The following is a 25,992-nucleotide window of genomic DNA, read 5'->3' on the forward strand; positions in this document are numbered from 1 at the left end:
TGATCGAGAGACTGACTAGGTTACATACAAGATCAGCATATTGTTGCTGACCAATCACTTTTACTTTAAAAAGGTTGTTTAACAATGAAGTAAAACAAATGTTGCAAAGTTACTGAGTTGGCAATGTTTCTACTGAACAGGTAGATAGATAGGTGAGTCTGCCAACTGGTGAAAAATTAAACCTACTAATGTGTTTTTGTATTTATTCTGTATTTATTCATTTAGCTTTTTTAGTCTATATTCACAGCTCAAAATACCTGATATTGTGAAAATGATTGTTTTAAAATATTTGTGCCCCTTTTTAAAATTTTTGAAACATAATACTCTTTTTGTTCTTAACATCAACCGTATCATACATATGCATACCAGGGATTTTTCCTGCCTTGCATCTAAAGCTGCTCAGATAGGCTCCAGGTTTACTGCGATCCTACTCTGGATAAGCAGGTTTAGGAAATGCATATGTCATTCCTAATCTCAGATGCTGTTTCTGTTGTTTTATGGGTGTCCATACTCCTATTACATGCTCTTACTCTGCTCATGAAGTGTTTACTGTTCTTATGCATGGGCTATTCAAGTCTCACTGCCCCTAACCTTGACACTACATGCTTGTTTTTCTTTGTTTCCCTCAATACAGCTAGGTGAGGTCTGCAAATTGATGCCAGACTAAGATCCCTGTTCTTCTTAAACCCCCATGATTTTCATGATCACACCTGTCAGAACACAGTTGAATCTATTTTCAGGCCTGCAGGTGGCAAACTTCTGTCTATAAATTGTATGTGTCTGAGATGGAATCAGAGATCAATATGGCTAGTAGAAAATAACAAAGCCCAGTATGGGAGATTTTTTGAATAGAATATTGAAAGCTTTAATTGTAAGCACATTGTCTGGGACCAGGATATGTTGTGTGCTGTAGACATTTATAGTACAAACCCTCAAACCTTAAAACTCACGTAAGTTTTATCACAAATTGGCCCATTTTGGGCAAGAAAAGGAAAACATGAAAAGTGCCAATAGTCAGCACACATTTGTTCAGCACAAATGAAATAGAAAATATTTTAAAATGATAAAATTGTTCATATTCAGTATCAGGTTTTGATTATGCTTGTTTTTATCTGACAAAAACAAAACCAAATAGTAATACACGTAGTGTGGTACAGGGGTTTTCAAACTCAGTCCTGGGGACCCACTGTGGCCTCAGGTTTTTGTTCCAGCCAGATTCATAAACAGTGACAACAACTGATAACACTGATCTCATTTAATTAGTTTGATTTTTTTACTCTTGTTTTATTCTACATTCAGAAAAGCATAGCAGCATGATTTTTTACATTTATAAGACATTTAGAAGTATTTCTATTTTTGCTATAGATTTAAATGCTTAACTGTCTTTTGTTGACTTCATTATGTTTTGCCCTTTCTCTGTGTAGCGCCAGTCCCACTAATTAGACAATAATGGCTTAATTAAACAATTAGAACATCTAGAAAAGCAGAATGAAAATCAAGATAAAAATATTGTTAAAAAGAAAAAAATGCATTATTCCCATATAATTTTAAGAAAGTTTTTTAACAGACTTACTTTTCTAATTTCTATATTGTTCCCAAAACACAGACTCTGGGAAATAACAGTTCACGTAATTAGCCCAGGAGTCTAATTAAAAATAGAACCTGGTTAGGACAAAAACCTGCAGCCTCACTGGGTCCCCAGGACCGAGATTGAAAACCTCTGGTGTAGTAAGCTTCTACTAACATTAAACTCATATCCAAACCCGTTAAATGTACAGTTCTGTCTGATTGTGACACAAAACTAAACTCCATAGTAGCTCTTTAACCATACCATAATTACTAAAACTAAAACTGAAACTAATATCTAAAAAAATAAAATCAAAATTTCTTTGTGAAATAAAAACTAAACTGAATTTCCAAGTGAGGTCAGAAAAATATAGTAATAAAAACTAATATAATAGGGCAAAACTATAATAACTTTGGCTGGTGATTAATGTGTTGAGGAATCTGGGGTGTATGGGGTTAATTTTCCATTTCTAGTGTGACATTAGATTCTTTTTTGCTTTCTTTTGTTTTTTTTTTTGTTACGTATGTGTCTATTTTATGTATTTACAATATTGTGGTGTAGCAGTATGCTGATCAAGTCAGTATTTTTTCACTTTATTATCTTTCCTGAATTAGATTAACAGCGAAGTCAATGGGCAGTCTAATGGCACAGTAACTCAACCAATCAATGAATATGAGACTTTAACTGCCAAGTTCCATTTTGTGGATCTAGCTGGTTCAGAAAGACTAAAGCGAACTGGAGCAACAGGAGATCGAGCCAGAGAGGGAATATCCATAAACTGTGGACTGGTAAGTGAGACAGTGGGCAGCCTTTTCTGTTCATTAATTGTGTAATGTAGATACTGAGCCTACTCATTCAAAATGTGTCTTTTGATTTATATCAGCTTGCATTGGGAAATGTTATCAGTGCATTGGGAGATCAGAGTAAAAAAGGGTGTCATGTGCCATACCGAGACTCCAAGCTGACCCGATTACTGCAGGACTCTCTGGGAGGAAACAGGTAAATTCTAAATTTAATTTTTAATCATATAGTTAACAGAGCAGGTATGATGCTACCATACCTTATTAAATGGAAGTCAAATGCCTTGCCTTAAGAAAAATCAAATCTTGCCAGCAGGGTAATTGGGGACCATATAGTGTGAAAATCATATGAACTATTAAAAAAAATACATTGTGCAAAGTTTGGTAAAATGAGGAAGAGTTGTATTATCCATATGTTAAATCACATAACCAATAAAAGTCTGAGACTCTCTGTCACAGTATGTGCTGTATCATGTACAACCTTGACTCTTTAATACTATGAAAGAAAGGAAAATTATACATGAGTATTTGGACTTAAAATCTCTCTTCTCTTAAAACTTGTTTTAGCAAAGAATTTTGTTTTTAAAGTAGCAGCCTTGTATAGTTGTTTTAGATTAGCTGTTTACACAGTGTGGAACTCAAGATTTAAATTCCCATTACACAGCACATCAACAAACATCTTCAGTTTATGTAACAACAACAACAACATTTATTTATGTAGCACATTTTCATACAAACAATATAGCTCAAAGTGCTTTTTAACAGTGCACGATAAGTTTTTTTCACTTAAGGTGACAGGTTTTCACAATTTTGTCAACCAGTTTATTATTCAGAGGACATTTCAGGTTGTTCATTCAAAGTATTGTTTAATTAGGTCATGAGTACATAATGTCAATTTTACTTTTCTGACAAATGTGCTTTAGACTACAAAGATTTTATTGGTCAAAACTCAGATTTTTCTCTTATTAGTAATGATCTAACAATGATCAGGTACAAAATAAACAATGCTCCATATATAGCAATCAATTGATGTATGTTATTTTCACACTGTGAAATCCTCTGTCTGCTCAGTATATTAAAAGATCAATTATTTTCCAGCTTCTTCATCATGCTCTTTTTTCTCCCTTAAGCCGAACAGTGATGATTGCATGTGTAAGCCCCTCAGACCGGGACTTCATGGAGACTTTGAATACATTAAAATATGCAAACCGTGCACGAAATATCAAAAACAAGGTGGTTGTGAACCAGGATAAGACAAGCCAGCAGATAAGTACACTGAGAGCTGAGATTGCACGGTTGCAGATGGAACTCATTGAATACAAAGCAGTAAGTGACACTTGAATACTTTTGATTTATTGCTGGTAGTCATTATTTGCATGTCCACATGTTAACATCCCATTTATTAGATGGTCTCAGACAAATCTCTCCACGTTTCACCTCTACTAGTCACTGGCCAAACAAAGTATTTTTCTACCCTGTGATCTTAACCTCTAAATGTTTTACATTCAACTTATTCATTTATATATTGTTTCTATGAAATTTTTTTTTCTTCCTATTCAGGGTAAGAGAGTAATTGGTGAAGATGGAGCTGAAGGCTACAGTGACATGTTTCAGGAAAACACCATGCTACAAAAGGAGAATGACACCCTGCGAATGCGTGTGAAGGCAATGCAGGAGACAATCGACTCTCTTAACAATCGTGTCACAGAGCTGCTGTCCAAAGAAGTCAGTCATATTCTCTCAAAAACTGGTAAGAATTTTTCTATATTCTATATGGGTGTATTGAAATATAATTTTATGTTGTAACTAATTTTATGATTTGGAAAAGTTTTCTAAATGTAACAAGAAATTATTTCAATAAGTAATTATGTTAGAACATAAAAAGTTTAATGAACAAGAAGAATCCATTAAGCTTCTTGGCTATCTAATGGCTAAATGCTAAATGCTCCCAATGATAACATTGTAAATGATAATAAAAATTTCTTTCAGATTAACTTAGATACTTTTTAAAAAAATTTGCTAGAATAAATATAAGTTCAACACCTATTTTTAAAGAATAAACATTTTTCATGCTTTTTACATTTTCTTTATATGCATTGCTTTGTAAAAGTGTTCAAACCCTTGATCATTTCTGTAATTTTACCTGGCAATAAATTTTACACTAGAAAGATAAGCATGTTGATGACTTCTATTTAAAACAAGCACTAGATCTTAAAATTTAACACTTTCAGAAAGTCGCTTGTAATTATATTAAACATGAAAATTAATCAATATTACAAATTACAATGATGTGTACAAAAAAACAGGCTATTTATTCAAAATGTTAAATTTCAACATAATTTTGTTGCTTTAATAGAACATTTATAATAGTATACTGTAAAGTCAAGTCAAGTTGGGGAGCATGCACTGGTACAGTGCGTTGCCGCACCCACTACACGATCCCAGTTGGCAACCTCCCAGGCAGACACGCGGTCTAGTCCCACCCTCCGGAAATGACCCTCTATCTGCCACAGCCAGGTATTATGTGGGCGACCCCTTGGCCTGGTCCAGCCACTCAGGTCTTCAACAATGAGGATCTTACGAGCTGGATCACCCTCTGGGAAATGCGCCACATGGCCGCAGTGCCGTAACTGATGCTTCCTCACAATGCAGGGACTGCCTGCCTCATTCGGGACTCCATGAGCAACCGCTCATTCGACATAAAGTCAAACCAACGGTACCCAAGGAGAGACACAGTACCAAAGGAGTCCAGCCTTCGTCTCAGGTCACTGGATAGCATCCATGTCTCCCAACCATATATCAAGACAGGAAGCACATGGACTCTAAAGACTTGGATCTTTGTCCTTTTGCATAGATATCGGGAGTGCCACACACCCCTTTCCAGCGACCTCATGACTCCCCATGCTCTCCCAATCCGTCTACTGACTTCTTAGGAAGAGTCACCAGAGACATGAATGTCATTGCCAAGGTAAGTAAACCTTTCGACAAGGTCGTCACTCTCTCCGCAGACAGACACACTGCTGATGGCTGTGCCCAAGAGGTCATTATAGGCCTGGATTTTGGTTTTTATCCAGGACACTTGCAGGTCCAGACACTCAGACTCCCTCGCTCAGTCTCTCGAGCACCCCGATCAGAGCCTTCATTGACTCTGCGAAGATCACAGCATCGTCAGCAAAGTCAAGATCCATGAATCTTTTTTCACCAACAGATGCCCCACAGCCGCTGGACCCCACGACCTTGCCCAACACCCAGTCCATACAAGCACTGAACAGAGCAAAAGCAAGAACACACCCCTGACGAACCCCAGAATCAACTGGGAAAAACACAGATGTTCTGCCTCCACTCTGCACAGCACTCACAGTACCAGTGTATAAGCCGGCCATGATATCCAGCAACCTCGAGGGGATCCCGCGAACCCTCAGGATGTCCTACAGGGCAGCTTGATTAACTGAGTTGAACACTTTACGAAAATCGGCAAAGGCTGCAAAGAAAATCTGTCGATATTCGTGTTTGTGCACCATGAGAACCCTCAGTGCCAGGATGCAGTCGTTGGTAGACTTCTTAGGTGTAAAACCAGACTGTTCCTGTCGCTGGTAGGTAATCAAGTGATCACGGATCCTATTGGGGATGACCCTAGCAAGGACCTTACTCGGCACCGAGAGCAGTGTTATCCACCCTGTAGTTGCCACAATCCAGGTGATCACACTTCCCTTTCCAGATAGGTACGACAAGTCCCATTTTCCATTCAGTTGGGATGATGCCAGTCTCCCAAATGAAAGCAAAGATTGCTTGCAATGCCAGGAGGACAGCCTTACCACCAGCCTGGAGAAGTTCACCCTGGATACCACAGATCCCTGCAGCCTTTCCTCCCTTCAGCTGGTTCACCACCTGTGCAATCTCAGTGAGATTGGGTGGTTCACAGCTAATTGGAGGATCAGCCTCAAGGACCGTGGACCCAGAGATATCTAACGTCCTAGCCAGAGGATCAGCTTTGAACAACTGCTCAAGTAGCCATCCCAGTGGGTGACAACTGCAGTGTCATCAGCCGCCCTGTCTGCGACTCTTCTAGGAACAGATTCGGATGTGTGTAATGCTTCGATTCCTCTGTAAGCAGGACGTGGGTCACTAGACCACAGATGGTGTGTCACTTGCTCACAGATTCCCCTAACAAATGCCTCTTTATCTGCCCTCAGAGCCCTCGCAGCCATCCTTCTCAGTTCCCGGTACAGACCAGAGTTACTATTGAGCCGTGCGCTGCGACTCCTCTCAATAATATCCAGGGTGCCCTGCGAGATGAAACACCTCCTTCTGGGAACACTGGTAACACCAACACAACCCTCAGCAACCTTCAGGGTCTTGTCACAGAAGGTCTTCCACATCACATTAAGATCGGCAGTCGCACCCAAATCTGCAAGTTCCTCACACACACTGTGTGCAAACTCATTAGGCCGGAGTTATACTTCACGCGACGCGACGCATACTGCAGCAGATGCTCCTGCTACACAAGCGTTGAAATGTTTATACTTGCGCGCGTACTTTACGTAAATCTTGAGGAATCCGCCAGGTGGCAGTGCGAGATATTATCACGGTGAGAACAGGTTCGGCTTCTCTGTATTGTGAATTGCCTACAACACCCATTAAATTCCGATGACACCTTACCGCAGTATCTCTGAAAAGGATGTTTATTGATTAAATCCAGGGATGTGTCCATTCCAACAAGCATTGGGCACAAGTAAGAAACAATCCCTGGAAGATGTCTCGGCTCATCGCAAGGTGAATACAAGCACACACATACACTAGCATCACTTTAGTGGCACCAAATCCCCAAATCTGCATATCTTTGGAAGGAAACTGGAGCAAACTAAGGAAACCCAGCAGGAAAACGTGTAAACTCCAGGTAGGGAATATCAGTGATGTGACTCCCTACAAGACAGCAGCGCTAATGCTCCGCCACTGTGTCACCCCATGTGTGTAATTATTAACAGTATTCTTATTTAAACAAAATTACCGATTTATCTGTAAAATGTAATATACATACTTTAATGCTTTTCATCATGAAAGTGATATCAAGTATAAATCTAAGGATTCTAAATGTGCAGAGAGTTGGAATATCATACATTTAATGTGCTCAGTGTGGCGATCTATTGCGGGCGATTTGCTACTGTCAGGAGCAGAGGAAGCCCTAGAAAAAAAGATAGCACAGAAGACGGTATGTGAGAATTTTAAAACGTATCATGTCATTACGATCGGGAATATGCGACGCTTGAATATAAAAGCACCACGAATACATTTGTATGTCGGCATTTTGCTTCACCACATCGAACCATTTATCAAATATCAAAGCGCGCACACCGATCTCGTAGGATCCACAAAGCGGCTTTCTTGCACATGTAGATAGTAAACAGAGAGTCTGACGTCACATTCCAACTTTTAGCACACTGCGCTCCCCGACTTTTTGCTGGTACTGCAACTCGCGCATGCGTCGCGTTAATTTCTGAGGACCTGCTGAGAGGACGCATCAAATGAACACTCAGAACGCATGGCGGCCATGATTCAGGCGCGTACGCGTTCTGAGCGTGAAGTATAAATGAGCCCTTAGAAACAGCCTGGTCTTGGAGTTTGGCCAAGTCCAGGCTAATTTTCCTAGTAGGTGGTAACCTGCTGGACCTAAGCTGAATCCTAATAATAGCAACAACAAGTCTGTGGTCAGAATTCACAAACTGGGCACTTCTGTAGACCCTGCAGTTTTGCAAGAGCCTCCAGCGTCACCTACGAGGATGTGATCGATCGATCTCCTTCACCGCACCAGCAGTATTGAAGTACAAAGTCCAACGATGCGGTTCTGGGCGCTGGAACCAGGATCCAGCGATTTGCAGCCCCTGACCTTTTGCAGAGTCAAGGAATATGGAGCCACTTTCACCACAGTCACCAGACACATGGGGACCAAGACAATCCTCATAGCCAGCCCTGTCGGTGCCAGTAGCTGCATTGAAGTCACCCATGACCAGAGGAGTGTCACCTCGTGGGCACCCATCAACCACAGAGCGAAGCTGCAAATAAGATTTCTCCCTCGCCGAGACGTCACTCACTCACCTCATCTGAGTCTCTAATATGCTTGTTGAAAGGAGTGATATTGGACACCATCGGAAGAAGCCAATGCGCTACAGCAACAGCTACTTCCTGAGTATGACAGCCATCAGAGCGACCAGACCAATAAAAGGTATATCCACCCACAGAGACCTGGCCAGTCCCCGGTCTCCACACCTTGGAGAGTGCCGCCACTGAAATGCAGAGTTTACGCAGCTCCTCCGACACCAGAGGAAGATGATCATCTTGCCGGAGAGACAAGACTATCTATGTGCCTACCCGTATGGGCTGCCTCAAATTGGGACCCGAGTGCTGCCGTGCAGCGGGCGACGCCTCAGCACCACACTAGTTCTGATCCCCAACAGACCTGACCCCATTGACTCTCCAACGGTTTCCACTCTTCCGAGGATGGGGCTCCCGAGGGCTTTCCCCCATCCCCTTCGTGATGCGAGCAGCCTTCCTATGGGCGACTGCAGCAGAGCTACTCCCGCAGAGAGCAAAAAGGAGTCTTTTTTGTTGTCTCGGAGCTGTGTGAGGTTTTTTTACGGTGGCTGGAGTGCCAATCCTGCCAACAACCCCCATGATTTCCCCGCAAGTTGGAGGACCACTTGCAGGGCTGGATGCCGTTTAACGTCATACCCATATGCTGTAAAGGTTTATGATTATTTTGCTCCTCCTTTATTTCTCTTATTTTTGTTAATTTCTTGAGTTTATTAGCTACCTTAAATTTTGTCCATTTTATACATGTAAAGCCATATTTTCTCATTTTTATTTCAGGAGATGGAAATGAGGAGATTGGTCTTCTTGTCCAGAACTACATTCATGAAATTGAAGACATCCGGTATAGTTTTGTGATACTAATTTTATTCCTTGTGCATGCACAGAAGTGTGATCTTTCAGGTTAAACCTTCATAATAACATAGCTAACTTAACTCAAGTGAAAACCTAAAACGTCACCCTGAACAAAAATATCACCAGGAGACATTCAAAAGCAGAGGTCTGCAAGGCACTAATTTTTATATCCTGTTTCTGTTGTCTCCCAACAAAGTTTTTTTTTTGTGTTCCTGGGGACTCCTAACAAAGTTCTATTCTATTCTACCTTCATTTACCCTCTCCTGCAAAAGTTCTATCCTGCTTCTGACCACATTTTCCCTTTAACCTTTTTATGCACTAAAGGGTTTTTGGCATTATTGAGCCAAAATCACATGACCAAAAATGACCTATTAATCTGCATATATAACAAAGGAGCTGCAAATGGCTAAAGAGTAGTGATTATGATGTTTCAATTTTTTAAAAGAAAATATTTATGTTTTTGTCCAATATCAACTAAATGAAACACAAAAAATATGTTGCTTTAGTAATTTCTTTAACAAAAAAAAATGATTTTACAGTATAACCACAACATTGTATGTTGCATGACCCTGGAATCAATCTTGCCCTCTCTGTCTGGGTCAAATTTTACAATCAATTTTTACCCACATTTACTGAACCAATTCTCTTCAAACTGTGCATGCAGGCTGTTCTCTGGTGACAATGCAATATTTCATCATTTTGACATGGGATCTGTACGCTAATTACATCAAATTTAAATTTATCATTGCCTTATATTATACTTTTAGTGAATATACATATATACAGTTCTGTTAGCCAACACACATATATATATATATATATATACTAGCAAAATACCCACGCTTCGCAGCGGAGAAGTAGTGTGTTAAAGAGGTTATGAAAAAAAAAGGAAACATTTTAAAAATAACGTAACATGATTGTCAATGTAATTGTGTTGTCATTGTTATAAGTGTTGCTGTCTTTTATATATATATATAGCAAAATACCCGCGCTTTGCAGCGGAGAAGTAGTGTGTTAAAGAGATTATGTAACCATATATATACATAAACATATATACATATATATACATATCTACATATACACATATCTACATATACATATATATACATATACACATCCACATATACATATATACATATATATACATTATATATATATATATATATATATATATATATATATATATATATATATATATATATATATATATATATATATATATATATATACACATATACATATATATATATATATATATATATATATACATACACATATACAAATTTACATATCTACATATATATATATATATAGATATAAATATAGACATACATATATACATACATACATTCACACACATATATATAGAGGAAAATACCCGCGCTTCGCAGCGGCGAAGTACTGCTTTAAAATTTTATATAATAAACTGAGGGAAATTATACCAATAATTATTTGTTAAGGATCTCTTTGTATACCATGTTGTCAGTTCGCCCCTCCGGTTGTAATATGACCAAGTTGTGCGCTGAGCTTACTCTTGAGCATGCAACGTATACTTGGCCATGTGAAAAGCAAATCAAGAACAGCAAGACCGCGACAACTGCGGAGCTCAGCTCGAGCGAAATGAATTGAATGAAATGAGGTGAATGGGAGGGGAGATGATCACGTGACTCCAACACCTGCCTTAACTCTCAATCCCTCCACAAACACACAAACACAGTCTCTCGGATCCCAACTCTCCTTTATATAAAGAGATAAATAGCAAAATACCCGCGCTTCGCAGCGGAGAAGTAGTGTGTTAAAGAGGTTATGAAAAAGAAAAGGAAACATTTTAAAAATAACGTAACATGATTGTCAATGTAATTGTGTTGTCATTGCTATGAGTGTTGCTGTCTTTTATATATATAATATGCACACACACACACATAAACATATATATATACATATACATATATATATACATATCTACATATACACTTATCTACATATACATACGTATATACACATCCACATAAACATATATATACATATACAAATTTACATATCTACATATATATATATATATATAGACATAGATATATACATACATACATTCACATATATATATATATATATATATATATACTGTATATATACATATCTACTTATTGGCTCCTATATTTAGGATATGGCAGGTTGGATAATGGATGGATGGACATTTGTATGCAGAGCCCTATTTGCCCGTTTTCGTTTTTTTTCTTTCTTCAGTAATATTTCAGCAAACCCGGAGCTTGTCAGTTCAAATCCTGGTACTGACACCACTGTGTGACCCTGAGGAAGTCACTTCACCTGCCTGTGCTGCAAAAAACAAAAGTAATGTAACAAATTGTACTTCAGATGTTGTAAGTTGGTGGAATAAAGGCATAAGTGAAATAGATAAATATGTATTATACACATAGGAACTATTCATTTATTTTCAGTTAAGTCATCTGCAGCAAACTTTTATAAATGAGGGTTTCTCCTTTTTAGATAGTGCAAACTGTTTCTTCTTCATTGACGTTTTCTCTTGGAGAGCTTTTTTCATTTCATTGAAAATGAAAGCAGCAGCTGCCAAAATATGTAGCTTTCTTATTAATTTTTCAACATTGTATAAAATAAATGTATAAAGTAAAATAAAAGGTTTAAATACTGGTTATTCTTTTACACTAAAATATTACTACAGAGATACAAAAAAAGTAAAATGGATATGTTCTTTTTCTTTAAGGAGATTAAATATTACTGAAGAAAGAAAAAAAAAAATTAAACAGCCAAATGGGGTTATGCATATGAACTTAAAAGGTTTAAATAAAACAGAAATATATATTTTATTTTTACTTGGTTAACTTGTGGAGGGTGTATCCTGTAGCAAAGCCCTAACTTTTTTCGTGAAAGCCCGTTTCAGTCAATAAGTCTTATGTGTGTGTTTATGTATGTGTGTATATATATGTAGATATGTGTATATGTAGATATGTATATATATGTATATGTATATAAATGTTTATGTGTGTGTGTATATTATATATATAATATATATATATATATATATATAAAAGACAGCAACACTTATAACAATGACAACACAATTACATTGACAATCATGTTACGTTATTTTTAAAATGTTTCCTTTTTTTTTCATAACCTCTTTAACACAGTACTTCTCTGCTGCGAAGCGCGGGTATTTTGCTAGTATATATATATATATATATATATATATATATATATATACATACATATACACACATACATGCAGTTTCAATAACATAGAAATCAATATAAACATTAACATGAAGTAATATATAAGAAGCACATTTCATATAAATATAAATTATTAAACAGTAAAATCTTCTTCTGTAATTTGCTACCGTGGCAATTTGTGTGTCTGTCCAGGATTTTAAATCACCTGTAGCTCGCAAACCGTTTCACCTATTGACTTGAAATCTGGTACACATATAGTACGTCACGTCTGCTATCCGCTTTATGGGTGATGATTGTATTACTCTTTTTATGTTTATTTTATTTTATTGTACAATCAACTCCTATCTGCGCACACCAGGGCGGCCGTGGGCGGATGCGTATGGTGTATTCACTCCATGTTATCGTGCATTGCGCTGTCACTGGTATTTTGATAAAAGAATTTGAACAACATATAAGAAGCGTATAAATTATTAAACAGTAAAACATTAACATTTAAGAAGTAAAGTTAGATTAAGTACTACTGCAGTGCCTTCAGGTATACCTCATTTTTTGTTTGCCCATTACATGCTTAAATGTATACATTTTTTGGTGTACCTACCCGAGAACACGCGACATATAACCGAGCGTGGGAGAAGCATGGATTTTAAACACGCGTTGAGTTCATCTGCTGGTCTCCCTCGTGGAATAACTGGTAATGTTTGACTAAAATCTACAGCGAGTAAAACGACATTACCTCCTTTTTTTTTTTTTACGATCTCTGAGATGTTGCTTTTTTCGGTTCAAGGCTTCATAAGCTCTTTTATGTTGTATGGTGTACTTATCCCAAACCATCATCTTTGAATGTTGCAAGACTTTCGCCTTGTATGTAGATCGGGGTAATTACATTCATTGCATTCCTAGTCTGAATCACAATCTGATTGTATGGGTGGTTACCTGGCACTGTAGGGTTGCCACCCATCCTTTAAAATACGGAATCGTGCCGCATTTGAGAATGAAATTGCGCGTCCCGTTTTGAATCAATACTGGACGGGATTTGTCCCGTATTTTTTTTATCATTTTTTTTAAAGCAGCGTCTCATGCAAATCATCCCACACGCATTTTATGAAGATGCCTCCTTTCCTACTTTTGATTGGGTAATACTTGATGTCATCGTTAGTTTGATTGGTCTTTTTAACTGTCCAGTGAGGAGGGCGTGTCTTTTAAGTAGAGTCTGCAAAGTGTTGGCACTGAGATGTGGCGTCAGCGCCAGAGTTGAAGCCCCTAATGTTGCGGTCAGCAAGTCGGCTAACATCCGCCATGTGCCGTCTTTCAGTTGCGAGAAGCAGATCATAGAATGGTTGAAACTGTTGCCCCTAATGTTGCGCCACGGCGTGTGGTTCGTTTATACCTCGTGTCTTCTCATTAAACTTTTATCTCGCGAATATGTTATTGCAATCCGCCGCGGGAGCGTTTCTATAAAATTAATTTAAACTTACGTTTTACACCGTGCTTTGTTTCCCTTATGAACATGCTTGTATGCTTAACTCGCTCCCTTCTCAATTGTTTAATTAATTTTTTGCTCTTCGCTGTTTGCGGCTCTTCCGTCATTTCCCCCTACTTCGTTCTTTTATCTCGCGAATATGTTATTGCAATCCTTAACGGGAGTGTTTCATTAAACTGATTGAAAATAGTTTTGCATTTACCTTTTTAGTAAAAGGCGAGCTTTTAAGCCTGAGAAATCACCCCGTAAATGCACACGTTTAATTGCACATGTGTTAATATGTATGCTTACACAGTATTAAAAGACAGTCAAAAATTAACGTCATTTACCTTCGTTCCCGCGTTTGACTCGTGCTGTAAATCTCTTCCTTGTTTTTAGTTCACGTGATTACGTAGGAGGCATGATGACGCGATACGTGACTCCGCCTCCTCCATTACAGTGTATGGACAAAAAATATGTTCCAGTTATGACCATTACGCGTAGAATTTCGAAATGAAACCTGCCTAACTTTTGTAAGTAAGCTGTAAGGAATGAGCCTGCCAAATTTCAGCCTTCCACCTACACGGGAAGTTCGAGAATTAGTGATGAGTGAGTCAGTCAGTCAGTCAGTCAATCAGTCAGTCAGTCAGTCAGTCAGTGAGTCAGTGAGGGCTTTGCCTTTTATTAATATGTATATATATATATATATATATATATATATATTTGCAGTTGGAGATCCACAAAGGGAGAAAAAACGAATCACGTATCATAAAATAGTTTTATTCCTGAGCTTTCAACCCCTATCAGGGGTCTTCATCAGAGGATAATGCTTAGACTTACAAGAATCAAAGGCAATATATAGCAACACATTCAGTATGGTGGGGGGGGGATGGGGGGGGTGGAGGTGACTAAGTCAGTATGATCAAGGGGGGGGGGGGTTGTATAGTTTAATTAATGTGTATATGTCCTTCTTAAGTTGGCATATGCTGTGTTTATGTCCAAGTGTCTGTTGATGGCGTTTTCATCTGATAGCCAAGACTCGGCCAACTCTCTGGCGCTTTTTGTACTGGCCTTAAATTTTACTTTTACGTTGTCCCAGTTGAATGTGTGTCCTGTCGATTTAGTATGTGCATATATCAAAGATAGTGCATCCTTTCTTCTGACGGCGTTGCGATGTTCCTGTACACATGTTGAGATTTTTCTTTGACGTTTGTCGTATGTATACAGCTGAGCAAGAATTGCATGGAATACTATAAACTGAGTATTCTTGCTCAGCTGTATACATAGGACAAACGTCAAAAAAAATCTCAACACGTGTACAGGAACATCGCAACGCCGTCAGAAGAAAGGACGCACTATCTTTGATATATGCACATACTAAATCGACAGGATGGATAAGTATCTGCCTGTATTTCTCAGCATTGAGAACACCATTAATCCTGACCAAATCTCCAACTCCATTTGCAGAAATGCAGCCCCAAACGTTCAAGGAACCTCCACCATGCTTCACTGTTGCCTGCAGACACTCATTGTACCGCTCTCCAGCCCTTCCACGAATAACGTGCCTTCTGCTACAGCCAAATATTTCAAATTTTGGCTCATCAGTCCACAGCACCTGCTGCCATTTTTCTGCACCCCAGTTCTTATGTTTTCGTGCATACTTGAGTCGCTTGGCCTTGTTTCCACGTCGGAGGTATGGCTTTTTGGCTGCAACTCTTCCATGAAGACCACTTCTGGCCAGACTTCTCCGGACAGTAGATGGGTGTACCTGGGTCCCACTGGTTTCTGCCAGTTCTGAGCTGATGGCACTGCTGGACATCTTCCGATTTCGAAGGGTAATAAGCTTGATGTGTCTTTCATCTGCCGCACTAAGTTTCCTTGGCCAACCACTGCGTCTACGATCCTCAACATTGCCCTGTTTCTTTGTGCTTATTCAAAAGAGCTTGAACAGCACACCCCAGTCTGCTTTGAAATCTTTGTCTGGGAGAGACCCTGTTGATGCAGTATAACTACCTTGTGTCTTGTTGCTGTGCTCAGTCTTGCCATGACATGAAACTGTCTTCCACAACCTCACCTTGGTAGCAGAGTTTGGCTGTTCCTCACCCAGTTTTAAGCCTCCTACACAGCAGTTTCTGGTTCAGTTAATGACTGTGTTTCAACCTACGTGTGACATTGATGATCATTAGTACCTGGTTAATCATACACCTGACTATAATCCTACAAAATCCCTGACTTTGTGCAAGTGTACCTATAAGAATTGATGCTGGTTTGAAGACAAAAGGTAGTAACACCAAATATTGATTTGATTAAGATTTTTCTTTTGTTCGCTCACTTTGCATTTTGTAAATTGATAACAATAAACAATCATTATTTATATTTCTGAAACCATTCTTTGTTTACAGCATTTTTTCACACCTGCCTAAAACTTTTGCACAGTACTGTATATATATATATATATATATATATATATATATATATATATATATATATATATATATATATATATATATATATGTATGTATGAAAATTACCAGTGTTGGTCAAGTGGTTAGCGTGTTGGACTTTTGATCAAACAGGCGAAGGTTCAAGACAAATGTAGACAAATTAATTTTAAAAAATCATTTTGATTAATTGATATTGAAGTTTTGTGAAATTATTTCAATTTAACAGTTAAGCACCACTGGTCAAGTGGTTAGCATGTTGGACATTCAATCAAATGGTTGAATGTACACAAGCAAATCTTTTTTTTTTTTTTATTCTATCTTTTTTTCATCATTTATAAATAAATTTGCCAAAATACTCCTTTCAGTGATTTCACGATATTGGCTTAGTGGATAAAGAGTGGAGCTTTTCAAAGAGAGATTGAAGGTTCAATTCTCCAATTGACAAACATACATTTCCAGTCCTTCACATGTGTAAGGTTTCACTGTGGTTAGGATTTTCTGAAATGACAAATGAACATGAATGAATGTTATGTTTTACTTTAAGATAATAGGTTCAATTCCACACTGTCGCTAATGTAATTTCTTCCAAATCATCTTCCCACCCAAGTGAACATTTTTGTAACATGACAAGGACTTTGTGATATTAGGTTGGCTAAAAAACATGTAAAAAAAGAATCTTTAAGTGACACAATTTTATTCAAAAATGCACTTAAAAGTAAAAAATAAATTTTTTTTCTTGTACTAAGATTTTGTTAGTCATGTATTACTGAAAATAAAATCCTGGGCCGCTCATAAAGAATGAATTTAATTCAATTAAAATGCATCAATTCCTTAAATTATTAAAAAAAAAAACTCTTACAATTTGAAAACTTCTCCAGTTATAACCATTATCCTTCCTTCAGTACTTCAATCAACTTTAATATGACGTGTCATAAACTTCAACAAGTTTTTGCATTTTAATTGAATTCAATTAATTCTTTTATGGGTGCCCCATGATTTTATTTTTAGTCACATATGACCAACAAAATCTTTTTTTTTAGTTTTTAGTACATTTTTGAATAAAATTGTGTTACTTAAAAATCTTTTTTTTTGGAAACACAATATCTCAAAACAAGTACTACAGTTGCAGTTATATTTCTATGTATTTTTTAGAAAAAGAAAAAAAAAAAATATTACAAACGCACAAACTCATACACTCCCTCTGAAGCAACAAGTAAACAATTTTTAACTATGTATGTATAATTACTCATTCAATCCTTTACTTTCAGAATTATTTTTCATACCAGTCCTTGAAACAATTTCAGATCTATCTATCTATCTATCTATCTATCTATCTATCTATCTATCTATCTATCTATCTATCTATCTATCTATCTATCTATCTATCTGTCTGTCTGTCTGTCTGTCTGTCTGTCTGTCTGTCTGTCTGTCTGTCTGTCTGTCTGTCTGTCTGTAATAACTTTAGTGCTTACAAATCAAGTTACTCTGAATAGAGTCAAAACTGTGATCAGAATCAGACTCAAAATCTTCATCTTCTCTATTACTAGCATTCTGTCACTTTTCTAGGACTTAACTGTATGTTTTCTTTCTCATTTTTCTTTTTTTGTAGAAGACATTTCCCTATTACAAGCTTAAAGTCTTATTGCACATTAATCAAACAATCTCCATGCACTTTTCACAAGAGACAATTATACATCATTTGGAATGCTCTGAACCTCAACTATCCAGTGGTTATGAGCTTTTCACAGCATGTGGCTTGACGCAGGTGGAATCTTTGATAAAAGCAGATTAACTCAGCTATTATGTGCTGTTCACCTTAGCATATATGTGTGCAAATTGCATATTTTACTAATGGAAGTGAACAGACAACATGGAAACTTATGAATTATTTGAAATAAGATACCCTTGGGAATTTAAAAATATCATTATTGCTTTTGATTGACATGGGGGTTTATTGCAATGTGCACAAACAACTCTGAAATATGGCTGTGACCCACTGATGAAACACGTTGTGCATTAGTGTACTTAAAACTGCAGAACCTATAAAGAGAAATAAAAAGCTCCAACCAGAAATCTCTATCATACGCTTACCTTTACAAGCTGCTACACATAATGCCTGTAATAATTCATCTGAAATTAGAAAAATCAATTAAAAAACAAACATTACTGCGTTAGAGACATGTGTTTTTTCCAACTGTATGTGTTTTTACAGTGAAACAGTATTGATTAGAACATTAATGGTAAATTATTATAGTAAAATAGCTATATAGTTTTTTTTTTATTTATGCAGAAGACAATCTTCTCAGAGATTCATCTATACTCATTAATAAATTTTAACTACCCCTGTTCACTCAGAACTCTGTAATTTAGTTCCTCGCTGCAAAACCTCAGGCTGGGGATGCAGTCCTCTACTTCAAACAACCATGCAGATCAATCTTAGACAACTGGAATAATAGTTCAGCAGGGCATCTGTTATTGCTACAAAGCTGGTCCACTAATCTGGAGTCAATTCAAGCTGAACTAATGTGTCTTTTTGCCATAGGAGCAAATTGCTGGAGAGTGAAGCAATGAATGAATCTCTGCGCCGCACAGTCTCTCGGCTGTCTTCACGCTCCTCCTACTCTACTGGACACTCTGTGATACCAGGGACTCCTGTACCATACACAGAAACAGAGGCTACTGAGATTATAAAGCGTGCCAAACAGCATATTGAAAAGCTAAAACGAGTGGAGCACAAGCAAAGTAGGCAAAGGTTAGTTATATGAGATGTATAATCAAAAAGATATAAATCCTACATGTGGCAGTTAAGTTATGATTGTACCTTTTGTGTATCTTACAGCCCAGAAAAAGAAGGTTTCAAAAAGAGAGTTAAACTGCATAATGAAAATGGAGAGGTGGATTCAGATGATCAGGATGAACATGAAGCTGAAGAGGTAAAAGTTAATAAATAAATGGAGAAATTATATGTGAACTTGAAAGTGTAGAGAATAGCCAAGAAGTTAGAATGACAGAGAAGAAATTTTAAATACTAAATTAAAATAGTGAGAGAAATGGATGAATAGCAAAGACAACAAGATATCTTTAGAACCTTGAGGTCAATGGGAACAATCTTTAAAATGCTACACTGGTACTATGAATCAAAGTGAGTTACAGTTTGTTTTATCAATGCTGTAGGAAGACGAACCAGAAGAAAGTGGCTGTGAGGATGAGGAAGAGGCACAAGAGGATGAAGAATCTGAGAGTGAGGAAAGTCAAGAGGATACAGATTCAGATTCTGAAGTGAAAGGTTATCAAAATGTTTTAAATTAATTTATTGTGTCTTGTCTCTATACTTGTGTCTTTAACAATGTACTTCAGAAAGTACAGTATGCAGAATAAAAAGTCTACTTTTAGAAGCTGCTGAAGCCGATTGGCAGCCTCTACATATACTCAGGGTCTGACATATTTGAGTCTTTTACCTTGACTTCAGTTTCATTTTCAATTTACTGGATTTTTCTATGTTCTCAGCAAATTTCCAAGCTGACCTGGCAGAGCTGACCTGTGAGATTGAAATTAAACAGAAGCTGATTGATGAGCTGGAGAACAGTCAAAAAAGATTACATACCTTGAAGCTGCAATACGAGGAAAAGCTTATTCTTCTACAGAATAAGATTCGGGACACACAGCTGGAGCGAGACCGGGTCCTGCAGAACCTCAGTAAGACATGTAAAATGGGAGCAGGCAGTTATTTTTGCTGTAGACATCTAGTAATGAAACTGATTTTGGAGCCATCACTCAAAACATCTAAAGACAAAAGAATAACATTTTCCAAAGAATTAAAATGTTTACTCACTAAACATGTATCTGATTAAGTGCAGCTTGCAGTTTATGTGTTTTACCTAACCTAGTCTATGGACAGCTAGATCTCAGGATACTTCATTTTAGGTAATTATGGGAAAGTGAATTAGTATCTACCATGTCCACATCAAGAGCACTCAGTTCATTCTGTTGCCTTTAATTATTGCCTGTTGTTGTATGTTAGCTCAACCCAGATTTACAAGTAATACTTTAACACTAGAATCCCTGAAGCCTACGAAAAAACTTGTAATCTCGGCCCACCATAATCCCTTTGCACCTCTATCATCAGCGTCTTTTGTTTTGTAAATGTGTTGATCAGCACAAGCAGCAAGCAGACTGGCGTCCCATCCCCGACCGATGGAGCTCAACTCGGGCAAAAAGCTCTCCCACCTCAAGCCTTCCTCAGTGTGATGTGCCTAGAGTTGTATAGGGTAAATAATATATCGTTATTTGGAACACATGCATTTCATGTGTGTTCCGTGTCCACAATGATCTATGTAAGTGTAAGATGACAGGAAATGCAAGAAATGTTGAACACATACGTACCTAGCACACAAACTTTTTTCATTAGACATGAAGTGTATAATGTGTGAAGACCGAAGTCCAAATATCAAATAAACACTTTCACAAAAGGTACACGCATAACAAAACAAGTGCGCTTTTATTCAAGAATATAACCGAAGAAAAAGACATCGGATTAGTGTATATCGTTGACACAACCTATTTGGTGTTACAGCAGTAAGAACTCCTGACTCATAATCAAGAAGTTGCGGGTTCGATTCTGGTTGTTTCCCCAGAAATAACGTTTTGAGTAGTGAGCTGCTCTTATTGTTACTATAATTAGAGGACCTGAGAGGCCTGGTGGATGAGTATGGACAGAGCAGATAGACTTGAGAAGACCCATGTAATGCTTCAAACACAAGTTATAAAATCTTAGCTTCTCTTCAATGGTGGATTTTAACTGGCGGCATCATTTTGAATTAGTTGTAGTTTGGACAGAGATGAGTTGCAAACACCAGTATAGATGTAATTACAGTAGTCTAATCTGGATGAAATAAAAACCTGAATAAGCTTTTGTAGACCATTAAAAAGCAGAAATGGTTTGACTTTATTGATAACCCTGAGCTGAAAAAGGCTGCTTTTGACCAAAGTATTTTTCTGTTTATGAAGTTTGAAACCTGAGTCAAAGATAATACCAAGGCTTCTAATGTAAGAGCTGCTGTTTGGAGCTAGTGGACCAAGACTTCTGTTGATATTATTATTAGAGGATGTAAGGCCAAAAATAATAATCTCTGTTTTTCATTTGATTCGTTGAAAAAAGTTTGATACATTTGATATCCTCAAGACAGCTAAAATGAGCAGCAGTATTTTTATTATTATCATCAGTATAACAGTAATAAAGGATGTTATACTTATTTATAATTGTGCAAACTTAAAAATTACAAATTGCCCCATTACAATCAGAGAGAAGTAATTAGTAAGAGAGTCCTAGAAACATTGCCTATCAGTTTATATGTATTAATTACATTATGAATTGGTGCTACAAAAACAGTAAGAATGTAATTTGATAGGAATGAAGTTTAAGAAACAGGTGATTTGTTTCTAAAATGAATAATTTGTAAAATAAATAATAATAAATAATATTATTAATAAATAACAATAAGGGATAATTTGTAAAACTGGCTGCTCATTTAGCAGTTAAAATTATTAAGGTTGCCTCTGTGTTAGTAATTATATAGTTTAGCTCTGCAGTACAATTTATTTGAGTAGATTTAAAAAAAATTAAATCTATACCCTAAGATAAGTTTTAATGGGTTCAGATTTCTTAGTTGTCAAAATAGATGCATGGAGTTCAAGGGTTATTTTTCTTCTATTATTTTGAAACCATTTTAGTAGCAGACCAAATAAAAAAAGCCTTTTCTATATTTTTTAACACTTTTAGTTGCTGAATCCGAAGTTTAGTTCTTATACATTTACATTGTATTTTTTGGATTTTGAGTGAAGAATATTTGAGTTTTTGTTAAACAATAATCAAGTTATTTTTGCTCTAACTACTTTCTTAAGAGGAGCTGCTGTTTCTAAATGTTTTTATAGATAGATTACTGTATATTCCACTGTCAATGTGATCCTTATTTTGTCTCTGAGTTTCCTCACAAAATTAACTTGCGTATTTAATGTATTGTAATCTAGAATTTGCCTTGTTCTTGTTTTAATTTATTAAATAAGTTAATGTAATTATTTTAAATTGCCAAAGCCATGGGTATAATTAGATGTACCAGCTTTGATAATGTGTTGGACCTTTTACAATTCCTCAAAATCCTATCATTTTAATCAGTGGTGTAAAATGTTTGCCATAGGTGTCTACTTCTGCATCTGTTTAAGTACTGGAATTAAAATCACCCAAGACTACTTCTGCATAATTTGTAGCTAGGTTGGATTAAAAGGTTTACCCATTTTAGCTATACATAAGACATTTAACTTAGGAGGCCACTATATTAATAAAAGAGTTAGATTGTTTCCCTGCCTTGGGTTAGTTCTTTCCTGCTTTGGATTAAATTGGTGTAGGGATGTTAACATTAACAACCAAGATTTCCTTCCATTTTGTGATTTCTGAAAGAAAGTAACAACCACCCAGTCTGGCTCTTAAATCACTTCTAATTAATAGTGTTTATAAACAGGGTTGCACATAAGTGGTACGCATGCACAACAAAAATTGTAAATGCGTAAAGTCATCTGTGTCCCTACGGCACCGGTGCGTACCAGACGGTCAGAGAGGGCATGGGCACCTCATGTTGCTAGTATACGTTGTTTTTTTTTTTTTGGTTTTGATTATCTTCTGTTGCCAATGTCTAAAAAACAACAGACATTAAGCAGCTACTTTGGCGTTTCACCACCTGCAAAGAAACAACAAGCCGAGCCAGAGCAGAAAAAAGGGGATTTTTCTGAAAAGTGGCTCCAAGATGTGCCGTGGCTTGAAGATAATGATGAGTGCACTGAAATGTGGTGAAAGTTGTGCTGCTCGCATCCACATATCGTAGACAAAACAAATGCTTTTTACACAGGCTCAAAGAATTTCAATCATCTGTTATTTGACAAACATGAAAAGAGCAAGGAGCACATGAATGTAGTACAAGCTATCTTAATACATAATTCGCCAGCCTCCTCACTCACTCACTCACTCACTCACTCACTCACTCACTCACTCACTCACTCACTCACTCACTCACTCACTCACTCACTCACTCACTCACTCACTCACTCACTCACTCACGACCATCCGAAGCCGAATGCGCAGTCGCCTTCTGTGCAGCTGCCCGAAAAACCTTACGAGACCAACATTGCGTCAGGCGGCGGATTTACAGCCGCGAAAATTCAAAGAGAAAAGCAATTTTGACTGACATCCAACCCCAACATCGCAGCAGCCGGCGGATTTACGGCCGCAAAAATTCGAAGAGAAAGGCAACTTCGATTAAAGCTCTAGAGGCCTGAAAGGCGATTTCAACTACAGCTCAAGGCCTAATTACGCATTCTGATTCAATTACGCATTCATTTAATACACCTATATCAGGTCTGTGGTACTTATACTTATTACTATTCCATATTGTACTGGAACATTCATCATTCAATATTATACTATAGGCCTGAAAAATTCATCAACTAACAGTACAAGCCTGTACAGTAATGAGTAAAGTGGACTACAATCATTACAAAACAACTTCTTCATTACTTATCATTTGTTCTTCATACACTGCTGACACAAACTCGTGCCTGTTTCATCTTACGTTGTCAAAACGGGCTCTTTGTCTAGTTTCTAATAAACAAGCTAGTCAGGAAGAAATTTCCACTCACCGTCTAGCTAGATGGCGAACAAAGGTAAATGAAGATAAATGAAGAAGAATGGCAAGCTCTGTGTAATATTTTTCTCCTTGCCTTTCATAAAGCTAAACATACTTGTCCCCTATCTTCCTATTCTGAAGATATTCCTTTACTGGAGCGGCTAGGAGTAAATGTTGGAACTGCGTATCATTCACTTGAGGAGGCCACACGGATAATGCAGACCATCGCACGTACTATCAGCGTGGAGTTGAAAGCAAAGTTGGAGTCTGCTGAATTTTGGGGACTGATTTTTGATGGATCGGAAGACATCATTAAAACCGAGCAGGAGATCGTTTTCATTGCGTCTGTGTCCAACATCGCAGAGCCGGCCTTAGGGCGAAGCGAATGAAGCGACCGCTTCGGGCCCACAGCTGGAGGGGGCCCACTGCGCCCTCGGTATCAGTTCGGCCCGATATTGTCTAGGGCCAGCTCTGTACGGTTACGGTTGTCAGTGTCAAACAGAAATCGTCAAAAAGTGATGGTTGTAGATGCCGGGAAAATGCATTTCTGCAGCTCAGAATGCAGGAAATCGCTTGGCAGCAGGGGCTCTGCACCGGACCCCCTAGCTGCAGGGGTCAGTATCAGTTTGCTTCGGGCCCGAAATTGTCTAGGGCCGGCTCTGAACATCGGGCAGTTTACCACGGAGTTCCTTGGCCTAATTGAACTGGGTGCTGACCAATCTGCGCAGGCTGTAACAGACGGACTCGTTAAACTTTTCCAGGAAGCAAGCTTGGGCAACTGGAAGAGAAAGTTGGTCGCCATGTACACAGACGGGGCTGGTGTTAATGTCGGTATATACAACAGCATTATTCCGAAACTACAGCAACTGGCTGCAGTAGGAGACTCCCTTGTGCACATTCGGTACACCGCACACACACACACACTAGAACACTGAGGAAAATCAGCTGATCGCAACGTTCTGTACTGTGAGACCTTTAATCGCTCCGTGGTCAAGCTGCTGCAGTTTTATTTACAAAAAGGTGGAGCAAAAAATACGGCTGTGCTTAAGAAGTTGTGTGAAGAGAACGGGATCTCCTTTGTGAAATTAGGTAAATTTCATAATACCAGATGGTCTACATGGAGGCATGGCACACTGCTAAAAATATCAAGATTATTGCCAGCCACGAGTGATAACAGTGACTTGCAGCATATCTGCACAGACCAATTTCAGTGTTTTCTGGGCAACGTGCTTGACATTGGCAAGATTTTGAAGACCACCCCCATTGTTTTTTCAGAAGGAAATGCTGAACATTGGAGAATGTAAGGATGAACTCATGGTGGCCATAGGACAGTTTACACTTTTGCTTGATGCTGAAGGCCACTACAGAGCATATACTGTTTCTAATGCTGATGCTGACAGGGACAAGATAAACTTGCTCAGGGGGTTAATTGAGGAGTTTGGAATCAGATATGACTCACTGAAGTCATGTGATCATTTCTTAGTATTTGATCCTTCAACTTGGCCTCAGGAAATACAAGATTTACATTGTTTTGGCAACACAACAGTTTATACCATTCTTCAGAATTATGAAGCCACACTGAGTCTTGACAAAGACACAACTGTCACAGAATGGATGCGCTTAAAGCAAACAGGAAAACATTTGGCAGCACCCTCTGTGTATGACTTGGTCCAGATAATAAATACAAGCAATCCAGATCTTTACTCCAACATTGTCAAATTGGTTAAACTGTCTTTTGCACTGCCTTTGAGCAGTGCAGCTTGTGAGAGGGGGTTCTCAAATCTTAGCATAATAAAAAACAAGCACAGATCACATCTGTCACATGCTCGCCTCATGACCCTAATGCACATCCACCAGTCAAAGAAGACCACAGAGACATATGACCCAAAACAAGAGGTTG

General features: G+C 37.8%; 1 protein-coding gene across 1 annotated transcript in view; it reads left to right on the forward strand.

Annotated features, from left to right (window-relative positions):
* The window catches only part of kif21b (kinesin family member 21B), a 135,862-nt gene that overhangs the window by 73,463 nt on the left and 36,407 nt on the right, over positions 1-25,992 (forward strand). Inside the window, exons 6-14 of the mRNA XM_028796546.2 lie at positions 2,182-2,355; positions 2,451-2,566; positions 3,498-3,693; positions 3,928-4,117; positions 9,232-9,295; positions 18,962-19,171; positions 19,259-19,352; positions 19,594-19,705; positions 19,927-20,115. Coding sequence (XP_028652379.1) covers positions 2,182-2,355; positions 2,451-2,566; positions 3,498-3,693; positions 3,928-4,117; positions 9,232-9,295; positions 18,962-19,171; positions 19,259-19,352; positions 19,594-19,705; positions 19,927-20,115 — 1,345 coding nt within the window. The remainder of the gene's footprint in view (positions 1-2,181; positions 2,356-2,450; positions 2,567-3,497; positions 3,694-3,927; positions 4,118-9,231; positions 9,296-18,961; positions 19,172-19,258; positions 19,353-19,593; positions 19,706-19,926; positions 20,116-25,992) is intronic.

The sequence above is a fragment of the Erpetoichthys calabaricus genome, chromosome 3 (genome assembly GCF_900747795.2).
Source record: "Erpetoichthys calabaricus chromosome 3, fErpCal1.3, whole genome shotgun sequence".
Taxonomy (NCBI): Eukaryota; Metazoa; Chordata; class Cladistia; order Polypteriformes; family Polypteridae; genus Erpetoichthys; species Erpetoichthys calabaricus.